General features: G+C 48.2%; 1 protein-coding gene across 2 annotated transcripts in view; it reads right to left on the bottom strand.

Moving 5' to 3' along the window:
• Positions 1-25030, bottom strand: part of LOC149332517 (calcium-activated chloride channel regulator 1-like) — a 30032-nt gene extending 5002 nt beyond the window's left edge. The window contains exons 1-12 of one of the 2 annotated variants that reach the window (XM_089558121.1): positions 24702-25030; positions 23428-23588; positions 19437-19734; positions 18526-18632; positions 16764-16937; positions 14987-15102; positions 14454-14568; positions 11375-11602; positions 9944-10243; positions 6901-7122; positions 4534-4813; positions 1142-1303 (exon numbers count right to left, since the gene is read on the bottom strand). In XM_089558121.1, coding sequence (XP_089414247.1) covers positions 1142-1303; positions 4534-4813; positions 6901-7122; positions 9944-10243; positions 11375-11602; positions 14454-14568; positions 14987-15102; positions 16764-16937; positions 18526-18632; positions 19437-19734; positions 23428-23580 — 2155 coding nt within the window. In that variant the 5' untranslated portion in view covers positions 23581-23588; positions 24702-25030. The remainder of the gene's footprint in view (positions 1-1141; positions 1304-4533; positions 4814-6900; positions 7123-9943; positions 10244-11374; positions 11603-14453; positions 14569-14986; positions 15103-16763; positions 16938-18525; positions 18633-19436; positions 19735-23427; positions 23589-24701) is intronic. The other variant, XM_089558122.1, reaches the window with a different exon arrangement.
• Positions 25031-26215: the final 1185 nt, after the last annotated feature.

Here is a 26215-nt window from a genome sequence, read left to right as displayed (position 1 = left end):
CACAAATAGGCTTATACCGGAGTGAAAATGAGTAAGCAATCCTCCAGTGCACTTCCGTTTTTCACCCAGGCCTATTTGTGTAAAAGGGAGTGTGTTAGAGGACAACTTTACTCCCTTTTTACACCTTTCTGTTTAGGGTGTAGCTTTAGGGTCCTTAACACATCGCTACACTGTGGCTCCATCGTCATGAATGAACTTTATTTCGCGTGCATCTGTTACGAACCTGCAACGAAGTTATCAATAAGCCTGACAAAATCTGTCTTTTCAACAACGAAAATAACGGTTTGGGAAAAAATCTTCGACATAATTCCTACGTCTAGAGTTTGCCGAAAAAAATTCGCTCAAAGAAGCACCTGTAGTGGGAATAGCAACGAAAAGAAAATCAGAACGGAGTCATGACGTATTTTCGCCGTTGCGATATGATCCGCATTATCTGGAAGACGGTGGTGTTATCAGTCTAGTGATTGCCAGGAACCAGCTTCGTCTACCCAACTTGCGGGTGGATTTCGCGCTCTGCCACCCCCCCCCCCCCCCTCGAAAAAAAAATTGCGAGGACACTTTGGCAACTAAAGTGTTGAGAGGAGAAAGCCGAGGACACTATGCCGTGACGACTTCCGGTGGATGTGACGTCCCACCGTTCCCGTGGCTATATCGGCGTCCACGCTATTTCGACGAAATTTCGACATTTTTGCCTATAATCCATTAACTAATTAATCTACAGTCATCAAACTTGGCTTCTAGGTTCATTTTTTCCTCCTCTATATGAAGCAACCATTGGTTTTCTTTTATCTTTTTTAGTTTCCCAGTTTAACGCGTGATACACGCTTTGTTAACGGACGACAGTATGAGCCATTAAAGGCTTTCGCCTTAAAAAGTGTTTCATGCAATACACTTCATTTCACCGAGCGTATGAGTGGTTCTCATCAATGGCTGCACATTGGGCGACATTTAAGTGACAAGATTACGTGTAAATACATGAAACACAGAATTATCACCTGTATAAAGGAACGTGTTTTGTCTAGACGTCTCTATGTGTGACGACACTTCTTCATCACCATCATCATGTTTATCAGTGTACGATTATAGTTAGATCCAATGACGTAATATCACCGATGTCCAGCTACCACAGTCCTGCGCATACCTGACGGCTGCTCGGCGGGCAGCCCTCCCGAGGCCATCCGTCCGCTGACGATGATGGAATCGTCGGCGCTGACGACACGAGCCGATACCGAGTAGCGACCGACGCCATCGAACTGCGTGAAGTAGCCGCTGTAGATGCCGTCGTTGGCCGTTACGTCGGAGCCTGCGGAAACGAAGATCCTGATAAGGCGACGCTCATTCCGCAAAGAACGCTGGAGACTGCGGGGGAAGGAAGTCCCGGAGAAATTACGTTCATTCCGAGAAAGGATGCATTGTTGCCCCTTTCTTCCATACCTGAAACAAAGACCTCTAAGACAAACGAGTGCCTAATAGTTGGGCAATGTGGCTTCAGCTAAGCCTAATGCGAATGCGCACTTTTCTCAAGCCGCCATGGAAAGCGTAGCCTTGGAAGCCTGACGAGGAAGAAAAAAAGAAATGGCGAGGAAATGAAAGACGCAGTGACTGTCTCACTTTTCGGTGGACATTTCAACCGCGCATTGGTGGAAAATATGAAGGAGAGAATCGAAGAACAGAGAAAGAAAGAGGTGCCGTAGTTGAGGATTCCGGAAGAGTCATAAAAAAATTGGCAGTGGTTTAGATCTGGTTAAACCTGGAGGATTGCGAATGCAACGAGGAGAGATAAAGAGGCGATGGAGAGCGCGCGGCAGCGGCGGCGGCCCCGGCACGCTAGCTATGCGTCGCTACTGCGCATGCGCAACTGGCGAGCGCGGCGGCGCAGCGACGGAGGCAGCGCGCCACCTGTGCGCCGTGTGACGTCACTGCTCCTCGCGCATGCGCAGTATGGCCTTGCCGCAGCTCCGCGAAATGGTTAGGCGACTCACGTAGTGATTTCAGCAAAGGCCATAAAACAAGAGGTGGGACCCGCCGAGGTGGTTGAGTGGCTTTGGAATTCGGCTGCTGATCAGAAGGTCGCGGGTTCGATCCGGCCGCGGCGGCCGTATTTCGATGGAGGCGAAATACAGGAGACCCCTATGGGCTACGCGACCTCAGTGTACGTTAAAGAACCCCAGGCGGTTCAAAGCAATCCAGAGCCCTACACTACAGCGTCTCTCAAAACACACGTGACACTACTACACATTAAACCCAAAATTAACAAGTCAGAAAAAAAAAGAGGTGGGCGGAATATGAAAAAAGTGTAAGCCGACATCAAAGTTCTGGATGTAGTCTTCTATCTGATTTATTGGGGTTTAACGTCCCAAAGCGACTCAGGCTATGAGAGACGCCGTAGTGAAGGGCTCCGCGAATTTCAACCACCTGGGGTACTTTAACGTGCACTGACATCGCACAAAAGCCGCCGCGGCGGCTCAGCAGTCATGGTGCTCGGCTGCTGACCCAAAAGACGCGGGTTCGATCCCGGCCGCGGCGGCAAGAATTTCTTTGGAGGAGAAATTCTAGAGGCCCGTGTACTGTGCGATGTCAGTGCACGTTAAAGAACCCCAGGTGGTCGAAATTTCCGGAGCCCTCCACTACGGCGTCTCTCATAGCCTTAGTCGCTTTGGGACGTTAAACCCCATAAACCAAACCAAACATCGCACAAAACACGGGCCTCTGGAATTTCGCCTCCATCGAAATTCAGCCGCCGCTGCCGAGATCGAACCCGCGTCTTTCGGGTCAGCAGCCGAGCGCCGTAACCACTGAGCCACCGCGGCGGGTGAAGCCAAGTTAGTAATATTGTAGGTGAAATAAAGAAGTTGAGACCTGCATAGGGTAGGACACAACGGTCAGTATTAAATAACCCAGACAGGAAATTTTGCAGCAAATTTTTGGTTGAACACACTTTCGGGCTTGTGCGTAAGACATTAGTGTACTTGAATTCTCGCTATATATTTGCGTGGGTACAAATCTTTTATTTTTAACCCACCGTGGTGGCTCACTCGCCCTGGTTCTTTCGGCTGCTGATCCCAAGGTCAAAAGTTCGATCCCGTTTCAATCTTTATTCATACGCAAGTCGATTGCGCGAAACCTTTTTAGTGTCATAAATTATTTTGAAGTGCTTGTTCATTTTCTGACCAAGTTAAGCTGCCAGTAATAGATTTTATCATCGGAAAACTACCACAATACCGCTTCTGGCGCATACTGTAATGAGTTTTAACTGCATTGATTCCTTAGCCAAAGCAGCGTCGATCGTAAAATTATCCAAAAAAGCAGTCGTCTGGTCCTTATAGTCTCTTCAGTATTTGCTGTTTATCACTTTTCCGTTTGTATAGCGCTAGTTTGGACTGATAGTGAATGCCAGTTACTTTTGCTGCACTTTACTCATATTTCCGAGCAAAGCTTAGTGAGTCATGTGTCAGCTGCGAATTACTAATACTAATTTCTTGCTCGACCGTGCTTTTTGTACCTTCTTGTCCTTTTTTCTATGTGAACCATAAAATTCGTTCATAAACCACTGGTCTTGGGATTGACTGAACAAATTTTAAGCCCAATTAGTCCTTTCAATGCGAGCTTACTATAGCGGCAGCTGTGAAACACATGTCTCCCGGTTCTATGACGTCGTAATAGTTGAATTAAAAGCATTATATTCACCTCGACAAGTAGCTTTTGCTGAATCGCACACTACACAGGAGTACATATCCTCCGTTCTATTTGTTGCTGTTCACTAAATTATGCATCACGCCGTAGTGAAGGGCTCCGGAAATTTATACCACCCCAGGTGGTCGAAATTTGCGGAGCCCTTCACTACGGCGTCCCTCATAGCCTGAGTTGCTTTGGGACGTTAAACCCCAATAAATCAAACCAAACTGAATTAGTCATTGGTTTGCTGTATTTTGACCTACAGCTTCCCCCCAATACACTTCATTTGTTCATATTTAATAACTAATGAAAGGTTTCCGTGCAAATTTTTGAAGTTGGAAACTGATGTTGGACACAATTTTGTGCTCATATCATGATTTATAAACTAGGTTTCAGTTTATGGGTGTTTAACGTCCCAAAGCGACTAAGGCTATGAGGGACGCTGCAGCGAAGGGCTCTGGAAATTTCTATTTCGACCCCTTGGGGTTCTTTGACGTGCACTGGCATCGCACAGCACATGGGCCTCTATGCTTTCGCGAGCAGTGGTGCGAAGAAAAGGAAATGGCGCAATATCTGTCTCACATATCTCGGCGGACACCTGAACCGCGCCGTAAGGGAAGAGAGGAAGGTAGGAGTGAAAGAAGAAAGAGAGAAAGAGGTGCCGTAGTGGAGGTCTCCGGAATCCCTCTAGCCTTTCTCCTCCATAGAAATGTGACCGGCGGGGTAGAGATCGAACCCGCGTTTTTCGGGTCAGCAGCCGAGAGCCATGACCACTGAGCCACCGCGGCGGCGATTTATAAGCGCAAAACAAGAGAAAATTCAAGTACAGGTATGCTCGAACAGTGCCCGGAAACGTACCGAGGCCGTCGTCGAGAAGCTTGACTTCGACCTCGTGCGGCTCTAGGGGTCTGATGACCGTGGCCGTAACACGGGCGTGGAGTACAAACCGGGACCCCTTGGTGACCTCGGCGTAGACGACGGCGTCGGTCGCGCGGCTGACCTCGGTCCTCTTTAGGAAAGCACGCACCATAACGGGCTCCCCCTTAGGGTCGCTGGCGAATGAAGTGGCACGAACGTGGACGTCGATCTCGGCGCTGTCGCTGCTGCTTCGAGACACCACCAGTGTCCACGTGCCGGGCTGCGCAAGAGATAGAAGACAGCTATGGGTGCTCCGACGAAAAAGACTCACTGGCACGCCTTGTAAATGAAATGGACAGGCTATAGCCTGTCCATAGGTTATAGCCTTCCATTGCTCCTGTTCTGATGTGCCGTGTGTCAAGGTACACTCCGAAATATATGCGGTACGGTGAACGCAGAAGACAGTTAAGGATCCTTGTTCCACAAATTACGTGAGACTCGTTTCCCTACCCTGAAAATGATTTGGTTTATTACGGTTTAACGTCCCAAAGCGGCTCAGGCTATGAGGGACGCCGTAGTGAAGGGCTCCGGAAATTTCGACCACCTGGAGTTCTTTAACGTGCACTGACATCGCACAGTACACGGGCCTCTAGAATTTCGCTTCCATCGAAATTCAGCCGCCGCGGTCGGTATCGAACCCCTGAAAATGAATCAGTTTTCGCATGTCCCATTTTTCAAGGAAGATGTTGGCCCGTGTTGCAGGTAAAACGTAGAAGGCAGCTGCAAGAATGCTTTTACGACTAATTTTGAGTCTCATTGCTGTACGCTGGAAGTGAACTGGACGACCGAAAGCCTACCCTCTACTTATGCTTTACGTTTTTTGGCATACAAGGAAGAAAACTATTGCATTCTCACCGCAGCGAGCCGGCCGATGGCACGCGTGTTGTGATTAGATCGCATTCGCCGAACTTGAAGAAGTCCGGTCTTATCCCAAAGCATGACGTAGTGAGCAGCTTGCTGCCCGTACTTTCTCGTCATCACCATCACCCTACGTTCTCGTAGACAGCTGCAAAGTGAAGCTGCAAAGCAGCAGCAGGTTCAGGGAGTCAAAATTTTGAGAGAAGGCGACTCCTAAGTGAATCAACGGGTTCCCGCCTTTGACGGTGAACGGCACCAAAACTGCTGCACATTACAGGGCTGAGAATTTCTTCGTTTATCTTGTCAGTCCCTGCCAGCACTGAACAGAGTTTGGAAGGCATTCACAGGTTTTAGCAATCCAAAAAAAAAATACCAAAATGCTGTCATTCGGGGACATGTTATTACTGTGGCGCACACCTGACTTCTTTGAGAGTTCCATCGTCGCTTTATTGCTCAACTGTACGATAACCTTCGTTAAAATGACTACAGAGACTGTAGTCTATTACTGTCTATTGCCCGTTTGTCCATTTGGTACTCTGTCATTGGCCCGCTCATATATGCCCGTGGCTTTCAAGCGTTTGTGGGAAGTGTCTCCACTGTTCGGTGATTGGCGACCGGACCTCTCCACTGGCTGCATATAGCAGCCACGGGTATATCTCAGCAGGGCAATGACAGATGATAAAACGGACAGTTATGGAATACGGCATTAGATTAACGTTCCCCTAAACAGACTGATTACTGCGTTCTAATCACAATAAACTACTTTCCCATGAAGCGGTACTCTTGCAAGTTAGGAAAGGCAAAAAATTACAGCAGGCATCGCTGCCAAAAGCACGAACAGAAAATCCGTGATGGCGTCAAGCATTTTTTCGTAATGGATCTCCGGTGATAGACCATATCGCCTTCTATTTCCTCCGGTGATCACCAAGTGATAGACCACATCGCCTTCCACTTCCTCCGGTGATCACCCAGTGATAGATCATCTCGCCTTCCCCATCCTCCGGTGATCACCTGGTGATAGATCATATCGCCTTCCACTTCCTCCGGCGATCACCCAGTGATAGACCACATCGCCTTCCACTTCCCCTAGCGATCACCCAGTCCATAATTCCGCCGACACCATTATCAACGTCACAGCTAAGGTTGAATGGCGAGAAAAATATCCTATTTTCAACTCCAAATTTCTCAGCATGATTAGGTATTCTGCTTCTGAACGAACATCAACAGGGCCACAAAACGCCAAGCAATGGAATTTAATTCAGAACAAAAATTGGGCGCACATGTCCTCTGTAACACTTTTAAACTGATGTTTTGTAGGAAGTACGATTTATAAAAGCCACGTGATCACCACGTAAAAAAGAAGCACAAAACTAAGTGCACTCCCAGAATTCCCGCCCACATGGAATGGAAAGTTTGCTTCAATTCGCCACCCGTGGATGATTCACATACCGTGGCGATGCCTGGGATCCTGTAGGTGAGGTAAGTTGCCGCATCTGCAGGCCCCGATTTCAGGCAGTCGTTGCACGACTTGCCATCGGGGTAGCGGAGTTCGGTCGTCACTGCGGATGCCCTGTCAGAGGTGACCGTGATGGTGGTCCCGTTGCCTAGGTCCGCGTCGATGAGGACAGGGAACTGGCTCTCGTTCAGCACCTTCGCCGCCCCGTCGAATACCTTGATAGAAAGTCATCACAATCATAACGAGCCTAACTAGGTCCACTGCAGGACAAAGGCCTCTCCCAAGTCCCTCCAATTACCTGCACCCTTTGCCATGTGGGGTCGATTTATCTGCGCAAACCTTGCGTAATCCCCTCCTCCAACCTGACTTTTAGCTTCCAGCTATGTTTGCTTGCTCTTGGAACCTACGCCGTTACCCTGAAGGTCTTTCAGTTATATTTTGTTCACATTAAGTCGAGAGTTGGACGAAATATCGTCTGGTCAGGGACAATCATAATAAAACTTAAAAGGTCGCCGACCAAAGGGAAAACGTCGAAACGTCGTTTTTTCTTGTTTTTCCTTTTGGTCGGCGTCCTTTTAAGTTTTCTTATTCTATTCACATTACATGCCCTTCCCATGCCCATTTAGTCTTCTTCCTCAGGAAACAACAAGGGGAGCAAAGTTAACTTGCAGCATACATTTGGAATTGGAGTAGAAGCCACGATGTCTAAGGCATTCGAGAATGTATACGTTTAAAAGGTATTGGCGATTTTGGAACTCACCTCAGCTCCAAGCTGTTTTTTGCGCAGCCGTTCGCGGAAGGCTATCTTTCGATATCTCCTATGTTAACCATTCTGATTATTTTAAATGTCTAACGAACCTTTGTCGTATAGGGACACGGATAGGAATGGTCGCGCTCCTGGTTAGCTCGTGGCAGTTGTAGCTCCACCTTCAGCGTGATGAATTTTGAGCAGCGGTATTTTACGCCTCATTCGCTTGCCTTTAGAGCGTGGACTCCAACACTAGCATTACTCAAGGTCGCGTTAGTATGAAACTCAAAGTCATTGAAGTGGGACCCGGGGGTGGTACTATTGGTAAACAGATTGTGGACCACCTAATTGGCGTAGAATGTTCGGAGTAGTATCAAACGGTTCAGCGCGTTACGGAGCATAAGATTACTAGTCGAATCAAAGCCCAGGACGTCACAAGGATTCACACCGACAACCTTTGGTTCCCCAGACCGTGACTTACTTCTTGAAACTTCAAACGTCCATTACGGCAAAACTAATTGACGTCGCACATTCGAAGTGATGTCAAACGATTTGTCTTCTTGTGCTGTATACGTTGGCATCAAAAAAGTAGATATCTGGATATAATAAAAAATTTGTACCGGATATAGCGATGATGGCTGATGACGCATTGTTCGGTCGATATTGCTAACGCTCGATACTCATACGCTGCCTCAGCGTTCTGTTCTTTTCATTTTTTTGCTAACGGCAGATACACCAGTTGTCGACAGAGGTGGTCCGCATTCTCCTAGCACGTGCACAAGCCGCGCTGGCTCTTCGAGCCCCGAGGCACTTTACCGTGCGCGCCCACCACGCTCCTTCAACGAGCCGCGAGTGGGTTTGGGAAACAACCAGGCTCATCTGACAGCCGTTCTGCTGTTACCTCGGGCTTCTCCCTCGACATCCGGTCGGAGCGGTGCAGTGTCTTTTGAACTCTGCTACAGAAAGGACGGACTCCCAGTGGTCTCCGTGTAAACGCCGTTTTGAGCAGTGTTTCCATGTAGCGAGGCAGGCAAATAAACTTGCATATTTATTCGTTTTCTTTAAAACTACTGTGTCGACTACGCTCCTCTGTCGATTAAAATATTCTCTCGTTGCCAAAACTCCGCATTTTTGCGGGTGAAAATTTGCACCCATGCCCGCAGGTATGATGACTTTGCGGAGATGAAAATCTAAAGTAAGACAGAAAGCTGGTCGAGTCAGTAACCTCGGGTATTTGTACCCGCAGGTGAAAGTACAGGCGCAGGACACTGTTTGCACACACGAGTGCCTTGTTCCCCGGATCCGCGATCAAGTAACGACACAACTGACGGAAGCATATTTAATTCGTAAGTTAAATCCACATTACATTAAGCAGCCATCTATAACGTTGCTCACTGAGGAGATTTGTTTCACTGATAATTCTTGGGAGCTCACTGGGGGATGATTTGTGGGTGTTAACCCTTCAAGAGCTTAGTGGTGGTGGAAAACATTTATTGAAGACTATTTACAGGAGAGAGTGGGGATTCTAGGACGGGTCCCTAGTCCAGGACCCCTGTGGCATCCGCAGCAGCTCGAGCACTAGGCACGAGAGCTTATTGTATGTCTTACCATGTAGTATGGGTACGGGTTCCAAAACGTTCTCGTGATGAATATGCCTAAAAATGCAAGTAGCATGCGCTTTTGGTAAGAAAGCGAGGCGGTGCCCTCCTTTAGCAAGGTGAGAGAAAAACGTTTAATGCGTATAGAATGGTTGGGTGGGCCCTCATTCCAAGAGCCCATTGGCTTTTGCCACCACTCTTGGCCGGTTCACCAGCAAAATCTGATAGGAAGGCCATCTTCCTCTTCTTCCGCCATGGTTACAGAGCAGAAGCTAACAGGCCGCAAGCAAAGTTCAACACATGCAGTAAGCTCGACTCCAAACTCAAGCCCTGCTCACAGCGACTGGCCCCTTGGCATAGTCCACTAGGACGACTGTCGGGACAAATCTGAACCAAGCTTTAAATCCACAGTATGTATGGTGGCACAATACACAAGGATGCAGCAAGAAAAAGATGGCAGAAGTGTTTGTCTTGGTGTGCAATTGCGTCTTGTGCTGTTATTAGGTAATTTTAGCACAGTCTAGACTTACCAGCGTAGACATGCACCACGTCACCTCTGCTCATGGTCATCCGGCTCACGCTTAGTTCGATGTTAGTTTTCCCCCACGCTAAAACCCTATAATCACAATGTGCATCAGTACCAACTACACACCCAGTGTCAGTGATGATCAAAATTCAAGTCCGACTCACCACGACAGGCCTCTGGGCGTAGTCCAGAAGGGCGACCGTAGAGTCCAGGAAAGCCGACTCCAGGGCGATGGCCACGTTGGACTGGCCGTCCCTCAGGGCGAACGGCTTGCCTCCCGTGCGCAGCGCCAGTTCTTCCAGCTTTCGTTCGGCTTCCGTGCCGAAGGCGATCGTGTTGACCAGCACTCCCGCCGAGACCAGCTCGTCCATGACGTCCGCCATTTGGGGCGTCTGGTTCTCGTTGCCGTCAGTCATCAGGATGATGACCGAGCCGTGGGCGCGCCGATTGTTCGCGGTCAACATCTGCGTGGTGCAAGGCAGGGAGGACGTTCACGGTTAGGAAAGGTGTGGGAAATAGCAGCCTGCCTGTGATGGTATGTAATTCAGAGTAGTTCAATTACGACGACAACGACAGCAACTTCTCTCTTGCATCTCCATCAAAAGATCTCTGTTATCATGATTTCTGGCTCTCTGCCGTTCGTTAGACTTCGTACCTGCCCAGAGCCTGTTGCGAGAAAGCGCACCACAGCTGAAAAAGCTTTGCCTTATATTATAGTGAGGCCGCGCTTTTGTAAAGGCGCGTCCCCAGCCATGTCAGGAGCTCGCGCCTTGGTCCCTGTGGCTTTAAAGGGGCCCAGAAACACTATCTTAGTTGGATGTTTTGCCTGTTGATCGCAAACAGTGAGTTACAATGGTGCTATTAGCGTCGGTAATACCGCGCATATTCCGTTTTTAAATATTTTAATATCCTCCCAAAAACTAATTCATGGCTCTGATGGTGTCCCCACATAGTGGCGGGTTTTAGCAGCGGATATGACATCACCTGGCGCGAGCTGATGATCGGACAAACAGTAAATATACTGCAAATTGTGTGAATAAATAGAGACACATTTTGTCACCTGTATGCGTTTTATATTAGATCAACAAAAACCACTTGTTTTTCTTAGATAAAAGTCCTGCAAAGCAAGTAAAATAAAAATACACCACCAGGGGCTCTGGCATGGAAACGACGCTGCCAGTCTCAGCAAGAACGAGTTACAGAGAGCAGGCAACCATGGAGTGCAAACTTCCGCGACGTGCTCTGGCAGGCTGTTTTGATTGGTTGCTCAAGGTGCCGTCATAGGGAGAGCGAAATAGGAGTGGGAAGCCCCGCCAAAATCGAGTTGAGGGCAGCGGTTTGTTTGCTTGTATTTTGAAATTTCTCCATTGAATAACTCCCGTTCCTGTGCATCGATTCCTGTAATTCTTTTGAAGTCAGCATCTGTGTGACATAAAGAATCCACCTGAAGTATAGCCGGTATCCCCCCAAGCAGTGTTTCGCAGCCCCTTTAAAATCTTTGGCGTTCGGTACCGGTTGTGGCAGTCGTATTTCGATGGAGGCGAAATGTACTCGTTAGGGTCTCGTAAGGCTTAAGCTCTACGGACGACGCTCACCTGGAGAGCAGTTCGCAGAGCGCATCCAATGCACGTACTTCCTCCAGGACCCAGCCTCTTCACTATTTCAACGAGCCGTTCCCGCTCATGCTTTCGCATTGGCGTCAGCGGGAACGCCTGATTAGCGGAAGTGCTGAAGGTGACCAGCCCCACTTTCAGGCCGTCCGGAATGAGGACCTCGATGAAGTGGGTTGCCGCTGCCCTGAGGTGCCCGATGCGGTCGGCATTCTGAATAGATAACAAAACAGGGCGAAGAGGAAGAGAATTTGCTTATAAACCCTTCAGGCCTTTGGCCAGCGTATATATAAGCGACCTTCGTAACCGTTACTGTAACGTGCGCCTCTTGACTGTGTGCCGCCGCCGGAAGGCGTAACCCACCTCTGAGCGTTGTCTGTGCTCTGTTTCATTGGTGTTGTGCACTATAAACACGAATACAGCATATGAGAGCACAAATGGAGCAAGGCGTCCTCTGGAGTACTTCCGTTCATAAAAGGGAGTGCGCTAAAGGACGCTGTAGTATCGGACTTGTTAGTTTTTACTTGAGATAGTTAAATTGACTTATGGCTCCATTTAAGTGCGCGTGCGATTCCCAGGACGATACCACGTTCAGCGAAGCCATTTTGTAAACATGCAACGCGGGAAAGCCAACTTAACGAGTTGCCTAACGTGTGTTTTCTGGGCTCCATACCTCGAACCACGATGCTTATTCAGAAATGTTATAAATTGGTTTCACCTTCTATGTCGAAAGCCTTCAATTCCTGAATATATTCTTGTGCCCTAAGACCGAAAACCAAAAAGTTGATACATTTATTTTAGTTGACCACTCGTTTTTGTCGTTGCACTCTATTACGTAAACAACGTGCGCCACGCCTCATAATCAACCTGCACAGACCGCCCATACGTACAGCCTTTGTCAAAAGTTTGGAGCCCAGGGGGTTTCCTTTCGAGCCACACTGTGTCGTTCTTAATGGATCTCTAGCGCTCCAAATTTCCTGGCCATGAGAAGATTTCTGGTACTGCCTCCCTACAACAGCTAGGACTTCCATGAATGCTCCTGGAGTCCCAGTATAGACCAGAATCCCGAGACGCTCCTGGGCGCGGCCATTTTCCGCCGACTGGTGCGCCGTGGTGCGGGCGTTTCTTTGGGGACTGCGGGGCTCCGGCAGCTCCGCGGCCGCGCCTGCATATAGCCGCGCTTCGGGCGCTCAAAAAACATCACCGAGCACACTTCCGCAGCGTGGCTGTGTTGCAGGAAGTATTCACGTTATCAAAGGGAGTACATTGATGCGTTTTAATGACATTTAGTTTGATATTCATGTGAATTGTGCTGACGCTTAGAACGCGCTTGTGCTTATATCGCTACCGTCTTGGTGCTCCACTGAAAAAAAAAACTTTTTGTTCAATACCAAGTATTAAGTGTGCGGCTAGCATGCAGTTCCAATTCCCATGCACTCTTAATCCTTCAGCCATAAATTACCACCCACAAACAGGGCTTTCTTGTCGCATGCGTGGTGCGCCAGTTTATCAACAAATTACCGCTGTGAGCTTAACTGAGTCGCAGCGCCAACAAAAAACAAAATTTGTCATGGTTTACGCAACCTGGTGCATAAAAACGTACTTTTGCTCAAATTATCAAAGCTTTAATGGATATTAGCAGCGAATCCAGCTTTCACGAATTCTGAGGTCCGAAGTCGCGTTCATTTTATTCGGTAGCTCTCGCCGCGTGTGACAGCGTTGCGTAGGCGTTTGGCTAAGTGTGAATGAATGTATTAAAATCGCGCATATTTTCCTATGATTAAGGTAGACAGCAAAAACAGAAAGACACTACGGTAAAATCTTTACTCCCCCCCCCCCCCCCCCCCACTTGATCCCCATGACATGCGTGCGGAACGAGCAACTGAAATCGGTAGCGGTCGTGCTTACAATCCTGTGCATGAAATGTGTTTAATAGGAACTAGAGCAAGCTCAGAGCAAGGAGGTAATCGAAAACACGCACTTCGTCGGGACAACCTTCAGTCTGCAGCTCGCCTATCCAGTTACTACACCCCTGAATCAAATCAATAAATCCACATTCCTGTGCCTAAAATTATCATAGATGATAGCGCACGGAAAAGACGGCAACAAACGACACGCCAGCGCAGAAATCTGCTTAGAGGTGCCGGTTTGCAGTCCGTACGCTACCTGGCCGACTACTCCGCGGGAAAAATCCTTGCTGTTTGCAATACTATTCCAGAATTTCCCTGAGCAGCGCCGCCGCACAAGCGGCGCGGTGGAGCAGCGTCGCCGCTGCGGTGCCAGCGTTTAGAATCCTGAGCCAGCAGAATATCATCATTGAAAAATGTAGCGCGAAAAACAAGACACAGAAAAGGTGAAGACAGGACACGAGCGCTAATCATCAATATCAATATCATCATGGTGGACACAAACAACGAGACAGACGCGCACTGTCTCGCCGCACTTACATCCAAATGAACGGGAAAGAACTCGGAGATGCCACGTTAACGACTAACTGCGCGCAAGATAACCGCAGTACTGTCTGGTAGAGGGAAAATGTGAGTAGTGACGCACAGCACACACCCTCATACGTTATGATGGAGCACAACAGCGCAGAAGCGAACACGTAAACATGCATTCTACGCGCGGCGCCGGCGCGACCCGCAGTCCATCGGGCCGCGCGCGCCGATAGATGGCGACTAGTGTCGAGAGTAGGGGCGCCCCAGCAGCCTGCGTGTGAGGGTAAAGAATCTGGTCTATAAAGCTTGGAAGTGAACCCCCTGGGCTCTAAACTTTTGACAAAGACTGTACCTTTCAAGGCTTTTCAAAGAAAAATCTGTATTACATAATTTGAAACACACTGTATTCGTTCAGTCAAATGTAAAGGCCTCTGTCTGCTATGTAGCTAGCTCACTGGCTGTCAGATTTCGCAGATAACTGACACCTTGAGTTGAACTGAATCAAGCCAGAAGTTTTGTGCATAAGGTTGGCAAGCCTGTTGGCAGATGCTGCATGATCTATGCTTGCACGAAAAAAGCGGCCTGAAATAGTAAGCAGTCTTTTTTTCAGACGTTCTTGCACTTACGCCCATACTGCTGGAAACGTCCAGGGCAAAAACTATCTCGCCCAGAACGCCATCTTTCTTCTGCACTTCCTGAAATGTCACCTCGATGTTTTTCTTCAGGTTCCCGTGATGTAGGCTGTGCAAATGAAACGGGAGTGAATAAGAGTTAGTATATGGCTAGGAGTAAGTATAATATACGAGAGCACATGCACTGGACGCCAGGCTTTAGCGGTGGTCAAAGCAAACAGGAAGGATTCTTGCAAGCTGGCGGTTTCCAATCAATCGATAAGTCTTTGTGCACTCAGATGTTTTCTGCTATAGCATTAATCATTGTCAAGATGGAGTGCTGCGAATAAAAGAAGGAAATGCTGAGGATTCAACTACATAAAGGTATGGTTTGCTGTATTCTTCGCTTGAACACAGGTCCGCAGTTTTATTTCTTCGCTGTCATTGTTGTGAGCCAGGAGTTCCGTGTTCAGAGCATTGATTGGTTACTGCTACTGAGTACTCAGGTTCGGATTTATACAGCTAGGTTTGAATGAGTTCCAACTTACTTGGCGAAATCCTGGTTGCCGCTGATCACCTCCCACGTGGACTTGCGATTGCAGAGTTGGTTGTGTTTGTTGGGCGCGAATGCGTTGTGTCTGGCTTTGTCGCAGAACTGCGGCGTCTGTCCATAAGAGCAAAACAAACCGACTAAGACGTAATTGTCTGCTGGCAATCTCACTTGTTTGCTGCTTATAATTCTTGGTAAATTCAGTCTCGCCTACAGTTTGCTAGCCATCTTGATGCCCTGTGCAGCTATGGTGACGGTGTATGCTTGATTACCAAACCGGAAAAGTGAAATTGCATTTCGTCGACTGCAAACTTTTAAAAAGAGTTGCACAGATTTCCCGTCCAGGTAGAGTGGCGGTACTCAAGTTAACTGGAATTTTTTTTTTCAGTTCGAATGATGCATTTACATATTAAGCACTGCGCGACCAGAGTTTCCGAATTTATAAAGGTGGAGTTTTTGAAACTACGAACTCCAGACAGATGCCAGGAAATCCTATATACCTGTTCAAAAAATTTCTCAGTCCTTCATGTTCCCAAACGCGACACGGACTAATATTGCCTCAGCATTCGTACCCAAAAATTCTAGATAAAAGCACTTCTGAACGGGAAAGAATTCATGAATGCATTTTTTTTTCATGCATTGTAGGATTTCACTATAACAGTCAATATATCCGCACATCTCTCGTCGATAGGCTTGCATTTTCTCGCTATTAAAGCTTTTGTTATCGTCAAATACGTTCCCTATTGGTTTTCTATGGCAGACTTAAATGTTCGATGCGAACGATGGAAAAACTAAAAAAAAAACAAAAACTTTTTTTTTGTGCAACACATCGGAAGAATGAACTGTTAACTTCAATGCTTACACAATTGTACCGTACGATTTTCCACTATTTAAAATGTTTTTCCAAGCACGTTGGACATGAAATGTGCACAATGTCATGTCACCATTTGTTTGGTAAGGAACTCTTTATGCCCGCTTAAAGGGCAACTGCAGCAATTTTTTGAGAATTTCGACATATTCAAGGATTAAAATCTATATGGGCTCTAGGTAAAGCATGCCAAGTGCTTTAGCACTAGCATTTAAAATAGTGACGTAATCGGCGATTGAATTTCGCGCTTCTCCACAATGCACCAGTGGAGTGCAGAGAAATTCGGCGTGACGTCACGGAAGGTATGATTTCAAATTACCGCTGTCGCTAATCACATCCTGCCCTGACTCCTTAGAAGCTGCCAAACAACTCTCGGAAGGGTTTACCTTCGGTGGCGTTAGTTTTTTCCTTCAAAGCAGGCGTTTGTGCTTTGGAAATGTACCGATACCTTCGATGACGTCATCATGCCCCCCGCCTTGGCGTTGTGCGCTGCGGAGAAGCTTGAAGGACGTCCGGATTTTAATCGGCGATTACTTCACTATTTCAAGGGCTAGCACAAAAGAACTTCGCATGCTTTACCTGCAAGTTTCACACATTTGACCCTGATTTCGTTGATTTCTAAAACCGATGCAGTTTCCCTTTAAATGTTGCAAGTCGTTGTTCACGCCAGAAATCATGGGGGCTCCCTTATCTCTCCCAACAGTTAGGCGCACGTGATTTGTGTAGGATGCACTTGGAGTTTGAACCCATTCCTTACATTAAATCCATTAAAGAACAATGGTGGGCTGTAGATTCGATGACGGACTTGACTGGAGCTTCGAACTTGGCTTGACATTAGGTTAGCTTCGAGAAAAAAAAAGATCCTCGCAGTTTGGCGAAGCGATGGTCCACCGTAGTGCGCACTTACGCCTTCGACGTGTGGCATGAACATAATGGACGAGGTGACGGGATCTCCTCTCTTGGCCGAGAAGCGTGTCTTGCACTTGGAGGAGACGCGGCATCCCTTGTAGATGCGACACTTCTCGCCCGACTCCGTGGACGCGCTGAACTTGAGCTGCTGCGAGCACGTGCTGGCGCGAACCTGTGCGGAGAGCAATGCGTCGTGGGTAAATGGTGGGCTAGTGCACCTAATGGAGTAGTCGAACAGAGAGAAAGCGCATTTATTTTAACAGCTCTTGTCCGGCTCAACAGGACGTAGGTTCATGTTCGGGTTAATTTATTATATATCTATTCTTCAATCTGACCTTGGAGATTGGGATGAATGAACTGTGCCCCATTAAGAGGTCCTTTAGCTGCCCAGGAGGGTAGCCGAGGCCTATACCCGCTAGCTTTGTGCCCTGAGCCATACTGATGACCCTGAGACCCATATTGGTAATTAATAAGAAGTAATCTAGATTTACCCGTTCAGTGCTGCTGTTTAACTGTCTCAGTGGCCCAAATGAAACGGCAGTGCTGGTGAAAAACTCTATAGAAGCACGCCTAGTCCTGGCCTCTAAAAAGGGGGCTACTAATGGGGCTAAGCGGCGTCGATGGCGTCCAGCAGTACAGCGCAGCTCCACCAGAGCTTGCATGGCCACTGCGGAACCCCTGCCGAGTGTATACAACTATATAGTGTATGTGTGGGGATGCTAGTGTGGAGTGTCCAAGTGAGGGGCTGACAGTACCACAAGGTGTGGGGAGTGCCACGACATTTAGCACCAAAGTACGGGTTCGCCAGTACGACCCTGGCGGCTGACTTTGATGGAGATAGGAAGAAAAGGTTTGGTTTATGGTTTATGGGGGTTTCACGTCACAAAGCGACTCAGGGTAAGGGGGACGCCGTAACGAAGGGCTGCGGAAATTTGCACCACCTGGGGTTCTTTAACATGCACTGACATCGCACAGTTACACGGGCCTCTAAATTTCGCCTCCATCGAAATTCGGCCCCCACGGCCGGGATCGAACCCGCGTCTTTCGCGTCAGCAGCCGAGCGCCGTAACCGCTGAGCCACCGACGCGTCTAGAAAGGAAGAAAAAGAAATGGCCCATGTACCGAGATTTCAGAATCCAGATGGTAGAAAGTAACCCGAAGTCACCTACCACGGCGTGAATAAATCAATCAATCAATCAATCAATCAATCAATCAATCAATCAATCAATCAATCAATCAATCAATCAATCAATCAATCAATCAATCAATCAATCAATCAATCAATCACGCTTCCCTGAGATAAGCAACAGAAGTGAAGTGAGGAGTGTGAACGACGAGCCTTCCTGGATAGTGAACATGTGAGCGCAGTTTTCAGAGACATATTGAATGTTTTAACCGATTTAATTTTTACAGGCCCCGCCGCGGTGGATGAGTGGTTACGGCAATCGGCTGCTGACCCGAAAGACGCGGGTTCGATCCCGACCTCGGCAGCCGAATTTCGATGAAGGCGAAATTCTAGAGGCCCGTGTGCTGTGCGACGTCAGTGCACGTCAAAGAACCCCAGGTGGTCGAAATTTCCGGAGCCCTTCACTACAGCGTCCCTCATAGCCTGAGTTGCTTCGGGACGTTAAACCCCAATTAACCAACAAATGTTTACAGTTTTTTAACTACAACTAACATCTAAGCGCAGTCCATCGAAGAGGTGTAGCGTGACTGACTATAGCACAGGCACGAGTCGCAATGCATGCTGCCCGTCTCACCATTCCGGACTCGCAGTAGAGGCTCGGGTAGCGGGAACTCTCCGGGTAGCCGTACTCGTCGAAGACGCCGTACCGGAAGTGGGCCCACTCGTGTAGGAGCTGGAAAGCTGCAAGGCGCCATTCGCAGAGAATGGCCGAGTTCAGCGAAGAAAGAGCGCTTAAGTACGATACGAGCTTGCGTTACCGTTGCAGTAACAAAAGAAAAAGCTTTAATAGATCAGTAAGCCTGCAGCAGTACGGTGGAAACCGGGAACGACGAGTGGCAAGCAGGCGCACCCTACCGGACATTCTAGAGACCCAAGTTTTTCTGACACAGAGTAATTAATGATCACGGTGGTAATGATGCATTTTAGGAAGAGTAATTTAGAAGGTAACTGCTTACTTTTGGTGCGAAATTGCTGCCCTAAAGTAATTCATTATTTACTGAATTACTAGAGCAGTAAAGTGATTCGATACGTTACAAATTACCGCGAAGAGTAATTAACATATTGTAATTTAATTACAATAGTTTAATTGCTGCCACGTGCAGTTCTTGCACACTGTCGACCGAAGTATTTATTGAAACCAACAACTCAATCAGTCGGCAGGCAAATTAATTCAAATAAGCTAAATAATTGAAATGAAATAAAATTAGTTTGGTTTGGTTTATTGAGGTTTAACGTCACAAAGTGACTCAGGCTATCAGGGACGCTGTAGTGAAGGGGTCCGGAAATTTTAACCATTTGGGGTTCTGTAACGTGCGCTGACAGCGCACAGTACAAGCTCGATTGATATGGGTTAATAATCAGCCATTCCCCGTAGCAAGGAACCTTGACTGAGGAGCCTCTCGTCAGGCAGCCCACCAAACACAAGTGAGTATAGTCGGTCATCCTGCACAGCTGACTCAGACCATCGAGCCCTCTCCTCCTCACCCGGGTCGCCGTACTCGCCGGTGATGGAGCCGTTCATGTCCGCCAGGAAGCGGGCCGTCAGGTGTATGTATTCGCCGCACTCTCCGCAACCACGGGGCTGAACCGTGTACGGGGTGTCCCCGTAGCGCGGGTTGGCCGCAGCCACTCGCACAGCCGCCACCGGGAACAGGCTGGCCGCAGTGCCAGCTGCCTGGGGCCTGGCGGGCCACGTGTCCGGCAGGGATATGGTCACGCTGCCGAAGTGCACCAGCCCGTGGGTGGCGCGGTGCAGTAACGACGAGGCAGAGCGGAACAACGCCTGCGACGAAAAGGTTACAAGCGAAGTCGGCAATGGTGTTTGCTTGTAGTACACTCAAAGCCAAGAATGGGTAAGATTGGACTAAATCCTCATCATCATCATCATCATCATCATAATTTATTGTCCCTTAAAGGCCCCTGACGGGGTATTACATAAGGGGGGAGCGTATACAAGGTTGGTGTCAAAAACAAAGTGCACAAAAATATAACAATGCAATATAGGAACATAAAGAGAAGCAAAGAACGCGATAGTTAGAACGGTGCAGGTAAAAAATGCCTTTAGGCCACAAGCACCACACACGTCGGCGAAAGGTTAGGGCAGCAAAACTCAATACAGGAAAAAGGACTTCATATAAACACAAATCGAAGAAAAAAAGACATGTCAACACAGGTGATCTAACAACATCGCCTTAAACCTTGTCGCATCGTGCACATTTGTTAGTGAGTCGGGCAGAAGGTTCCATTCTTCAATTGCGGTAGGAAAGAAGGGCTTGTTAAAAGCATTGGTGGAGCCATGAAGTCGGTGGACGCTATTTGAATTGAAAAAGCGGCGCGATGTGCGAAAGGGAGGAGATATAAGGGAACCACGGAGATAGGGGAAATTGAAGTATAACTTATGGAAGAAACAGAGGCGCGCAACTTTTCGTCTGAGAGCCAAGGAAGTGAGGTCATATGCATCACTTAGCCATCGCCAAGGACGGTGAGTCCGTGGGGAGGTTCTCTGAGGATGAAGCCCTTGGGAGTTATCTTTTTGGGGGACTAATGATACTGTTTGCGCAATTAGGCCCCAAGGGTCTATTATACCCATTTTAGTCCTTTTTGGCTCAGAGTATAGGCTGAGTGGGAAGGGGTACCGGCCTCTGTAAGCGCCTCCAAGCTGCCACATGAACCGGAACCAACAGAAAAAGAGGACTGAGCGATAAATCACACCTAGAATGATAGAAGAGGCAGTGAGGGGAGAAGGATGCAAAGAGAGCGAGGGACTTTATTTAGTAGCAATTCACAAAGATGCGTTCACCCTTTGTCAAAATTGTCATTTTTACAGCGTTAACAGTATTACAATCGTTTGTCAAGGTAGCTCCAAAGCTATGCCGTCAATGTGGTCAGTGCCCCTGGCGGAGGGGATAGCAACTAGTGTCTTTGAAGCGACGGAAAAGTTGGAGCGCAGCAATTAACTGCCTCTATTGGTTCTTTCATCCACCGTGCCTGCGAGCCGCCCCACATTTAAATCTAGCGAGTGCGTCAATCACGCCTCCCCCCCCCCCTCCCCCACCCATTCCAGACCCACCTCCTCTCACATTTTCTTCAATCCCCCTCCCATGCGCAGCCCTGTTGCGGTGGTCCCTATCCCTAAAGGAGACAGTTATAGGGCTGTGGGGTCCCTTTACTCTCAATCCCTCCCCCCTCTAGCACTACCAACCAGCCGACAGAATCTCACACATTTGGCGGAACCGCTGCCTCTTCTTGTTCTCCCGCACACTGGAAATGAGAGGGAAGGGCCAGGCCTCTGCACGCATTTGCTTCTCCAATGATTTCATTGCGCACAAAGCAGCACCGCCAAGAAGAACGTAAATGCTTAGGCTCAAGTGATCACACCTAGGTGGTCACCTATAGGTGGCAAGTGAGCCACCATGCGTTATGAAGCAGGTGGCACAGCTTTTATAAAGAAGACACACCACGACAAACAGTTTAGAGCAACAATGTTTAATGATGCGAAAATTGCGAAACACACCATGCTAGCGCAAATGCTCTCAGTTGGAGTGTTAGAGATCAGTGGCCCTTGGGTTGTAGGCCCGCAGTTTTCGGCTGCGAGTGATGGCGCCGGACTCCGTTACGAAGGAAACCGCAGAGCAGATTTATATTCACAATTTTACAGTCTAGATATGAGTACCTCGATAAATGAACACCAGTCTGTTACATACAGTTCGTATTCCCTAGATGTACCTGGCTGGGGAATAAAGCTCTGTGAACGACGTCCAATCAGGCGGGCAGTTGTGGACACTTCGGGTACCGCTCACGGCAGGAGGCTGTTCTGATGCACTCTTGCTGCTCGGTCGATGGCAAGGGTGGAAAGACTGAGTTATAGAACACCGTTGAGTCGCTTTCTCCACTGCGGCAGGTATTCTGTTCGGAGCCTCCGTAGGAACGGAATCTCAAGCCGTCTCCTAGCAGGTGCATGAGAGAGATCGTACTCCACTGCAGGATGTCGGAAACAGGAGACCTGTGACGAGGCCGCAGCCGCCTTTCAGTTAACGCCACCAGATTGAGCGCCCAACAACATCCCGCTCCGTCCGGCCAACCGAGGGCAGACTCAGCCACTTGATGCCGCCGCTGCCGAGTCCTCGCTGCCTCGTTGCTTCTTGGTGACTCATCCGCCTTCACCCAAACCAACAAGCCCAAACAGCCACTTTAGTTCACCGCAATCCGTTAGGAATTTTTCCCAGGTCCGAGTTCGCCGATTTCAACGGGCCTGAGTAAGTACGCCAATCGTCGGCGTTTTTTTTTTCTTGAGAACCATTTTGCAGTTCATGTCCATGCCGCAAGGTGATGTGACGGTCATCTAACCAGCGAGTATTTTAACTGTCAATGCAGACTTTTGATGGGTGGGCGGTATGCGGAACTTTGCAGTTAGTATGATGAAAGCTACTCCTTTTTGCCAGGACAAGCGCCACATTGGCCACAAGGAAGACAGGGGGAAGCGTTTTGTGAGGATTCTTTTGCAGCGAAAAATGCATATGACACTTAGTGCCAAACAACGCAGCCTACGTCATAGTACAGTGGTGAGCAGCCTTGTCTAGAGCGCTCGGGCGGTGCACTTCCTTGCAAACAAATCCAGATTTTGTGGCAGCCTCTAGGGTCCAGCTGCAACGCTTGCACGGAAGTAGCGCCAGATAGCCTCGTAAACAAAGCAGGCACGAAAACTTTGCCCTGTAATGAGGGGCTGCTCTCTAATTTCAGTTTTTGTTACCAAGTGCGCACTGCTCAAGCGCTCTAGACAAGGCTGCTCACCACTGTACATCTTCCATGAAAGCTACTGCATTCATCTTTCGCGGTACGCCATGGTCATCAAGAAGGGCTGCAGCGCATGAACTCTCGAGAGTGTACCCTGTGTTGGCCGCGCCATCCACGGGCCTTGGAGTGAGGCTCTCTCCTAATAGCTGGTGTGGTTTGACATAGCTATCCCTGCCGGCTTCTCGCCCACAACCACTGCATTTGACCCCCCACCACTTATTACTGATAGTTAGCCCTACCTCTCCGTTCATCTTTCTCTCTCTCTCTACGCCACGGTCTCTAGCGTATCAAGTAGTGCAACCTAAAGGCCAAGAGCCATAATAATTCGCAGGGAAAGGAACTGCCACAATATACTATTCCAGCTCGGACCTGCAACGCCAGGAAAGCAAGCTCACCATCATTCTTATCATCATCATCTGGGCTCCCAGAGCCATGTCCCCACTCTCACTGCTCTGTGGATATCATACTGTCTTTCTCCAAGTTCATCCACTCACTTTACCTTCGAATTTCACACTGACCCCAATTGCGTCTTACCAGCCGGGTTAATGGCGCCTCGCAACGGGCCTGTCACTCTCCCCACACACACATAACCGTACATACAAGCATACAGCACATGCAAATAAGGTAAGAGGAAAGTATCGCGCGCACAGCAGCAAGCCTGAAAAAGCACCGAGTGAGCAACCTTGATGTTGTCGATGATGCGTTCGTCAGGCTCCACATAGCGGTGGATGGCGACCACGACGTCCTCGTAGGCCCCGGTGGCTTTGTTCATCCGCAGTCCATGGGCGAGTGGCCAGGACACCCACAGCGCCAAGAGCATCGGGATCAGCCGCATCTCGCAACCTGTAGAAGCGAAGAGCATACTAAGCACCGACGAACATATTTACATGCTCACTCGCACATGGTGATTTAGGCACAGCCATCCAATCCCCTTTTCCATAGGGAGAATCCTGACATACCTCCAGATCATTCCATGATAAAGGCCTCAGCCTTGCATTGGTAAGCACTTTATATGTGCGTGAAAAGCTAGCCTTGGGTGTTTCCTCAACGCGTTTCGAGGGTCACCCTCGAAGGACTTTGTGCTGGCCACCTGGCCGGAGAGATGAAAAGCTTTCCAGGCAACGCGACCGCTTCTATAGCACAGGTCTCGACTAGCGGTTGTGATTAGGGTCACTACTTATGAGGTCGTATATATTCGCACCTCTCATCTATCCACATGGTCACCCACCATAACCTTCTTAATTATCTTTCCTTTCCCTAGCGCAGAATCGCAAAAGGCCATATGGTGAGCCTTCAGGCCAACCTCCCTGCCTCTCTCTGAAGTAAACCTCTACCTCCAGCCTCTTCCTTGCAATCGCCTGGTTGAGCTCTGAGACCAAACATTTCATGACAACGTATCCAATTCTGGACAAAAGCACCTTTGAACGTGAAAGATTTTATGAGCGCAGTTTTTTCATATATTGTAAGACTTCCCTATAAATCAATATATCCGCAGATCTTCTGTCAGCAGGCTTGGAATTCCTTTGCTATTGACGCTTTTGCTATCGCCAAAATCGTTCCCCACTGGCTTTTCATGGCAGTTCTAACTGCTCGATGCAAGCGACGGACTCTAATAGAAAGTTTTCGCTACATATCGGAAGAATGGACCATCACCTTAAATATTTCTATACCATTAGTTTACAACTTTTCAATCTCCAATTTTTTTGTCAAAGAATACGTTGGACACAGAATTTTCGTTAGGCTTGAAATGCTTGAGGCACATAACGAACAAAGCCAGACAGAACTAGTATGCGAAGGAAGTATACTATAATTTTTCAAAAACTTTTTCATTTGTACTCGGAGTATTTCAATAAACCAACTAGTTACGAAAGAAGTACTCTAAGTAATTTTTCAAACGCCAGCCCGAAAAGCGGAATCCCGGATGAATCCCGACCCTCCAAGATTACTCATACGCACGTGCACAAGTCCTGACGGTCGGCGATCGGAACCTCGATTCAGCAAGCGAGAAAGACCCGAGCACGTGTTCTTCCAGTGGTGGCGGCGACTCGTGTGAACGAAACGACTCGAGTCTAGCGCAAGGCCCGATGGGGAGGGATGTGGTAGACCGGATGAGCTCTCCTGTTCAGCAGTCGCGCCGCGGAGACTGAGAGAGAGCCGCGCTGGCTGCTCTTATTACCACCTCTTCCGCTCTCCTCACCTCAGCCGTAAGCCCCGCTGGCGGCTGCCATTGTCTGGTTCATCTCTTGCTTACCTCTGGTGCAATCTCTTCCCGCCCGGGCACGGACGAAATCCGACCTTTCCCTCCCGCGCGACCGCTACGGTGCGCCCGGTTGCTCGTCACGTGGTACAGCTCACTTTGGACTCCACTCTTTACTACGGGCAGGTGCAATGGCTTCAGAGCTGTTGTCTGAACGTCTTTATTTCATTCAATTCTCGTTTTATGAAGCTTCTGGACACGCTGGAAAAAATAAAGAAGGCATAAAAACACGCAAAAAAATTGCGAGGACACTTTGGCAACTAAAGTGTTGAGATGCGTAAGCCGAGGACACTATGCCGTGACGACTTCCGGTGGATGTGACGTCACACAGTTCCCGTGGCTATATCGATACCCAGATTAGACATCTTTCGGGGATCTTAAGTGTTAATTACGCTTAATTACACCTTTTTCCACCTAATTTGACACAAATCCGGCGTTTTCCCGACCATTCTGTGACAATTTTCACAATGCCGTGACGACTTTCGGTGGATGTAACGTCATAGCGTTCCTGTGGCTATATCAATTTGTCTGTGTTATTTCGACGCTATTTTGTCATTTTTGACCATAATTAATTAACTAATTATTCTACAGTCATAAAACGCGGCCTCTAGGTTCATTTTTTTCTCCTTTATCTAGAGGTACCATTCCTTTTCTCCTATCTTTTTTAGTTCCTGAGTTAAACGCTCCCAACGGTGTGACACCCTCTGCTAACGGACGACAGTATGAGCCATTAAGGGCTTTCGCCTTAATACACAGATTTCCAGGTCACATGCGTCTGGGCCCTCAGGCACAGTTCATGACCATAACGCACATACAACATTCTTGGACAAAATTTTTGAATATTGGAGAATTGCAAGGTATTGTTGTGGAAATATTGAAGGTAATGGTCCATTCTTCTGACGTGTAGCAAAATATTTCTTTTAAAGTCTTTCCATCGCTCGAATCGAGCAGTTAAGACTGCCATAAAACCAATGGAGAACACTTTTGACGATAGCAAAAACGCTAATAGCAAAAAAACATTCAAGCCTGCTGACGGGAGATCTGCGGGTATACTGATTGTTATACTGAAATCTTACAATATATAAAAAATTGAGTTCATAAACTGTTTCCCGTTCAACAATGCTCTTGTCCAGAATTGTTGGGTAGGAGTACTGTAAAGGAAAAGGACACGATGGATGACGCATGAGCCAAGAACGGACGCTGGCAGTTATGC

This window comes from Amblyomma mixtum, chromosome 8 (assembly GCF_055824585.1).
Source record: "Amblyomma mixtum isolate Tamu chromosome 8, ASM5582458v1, whole genome shotgun sequence".
NCBI classification, from domain to species: Eukaryota; Metazoa; Arthropoda; class Arachnida; order Ixodida; family Ixodidae; genus Amblyomma; species Amblyomma mixtum.
The sequence above is the reverse complement of the archived record's forward strand: the minus strand, read 5'-3'. Positions and strand labels throughout refer to the sequence as shown.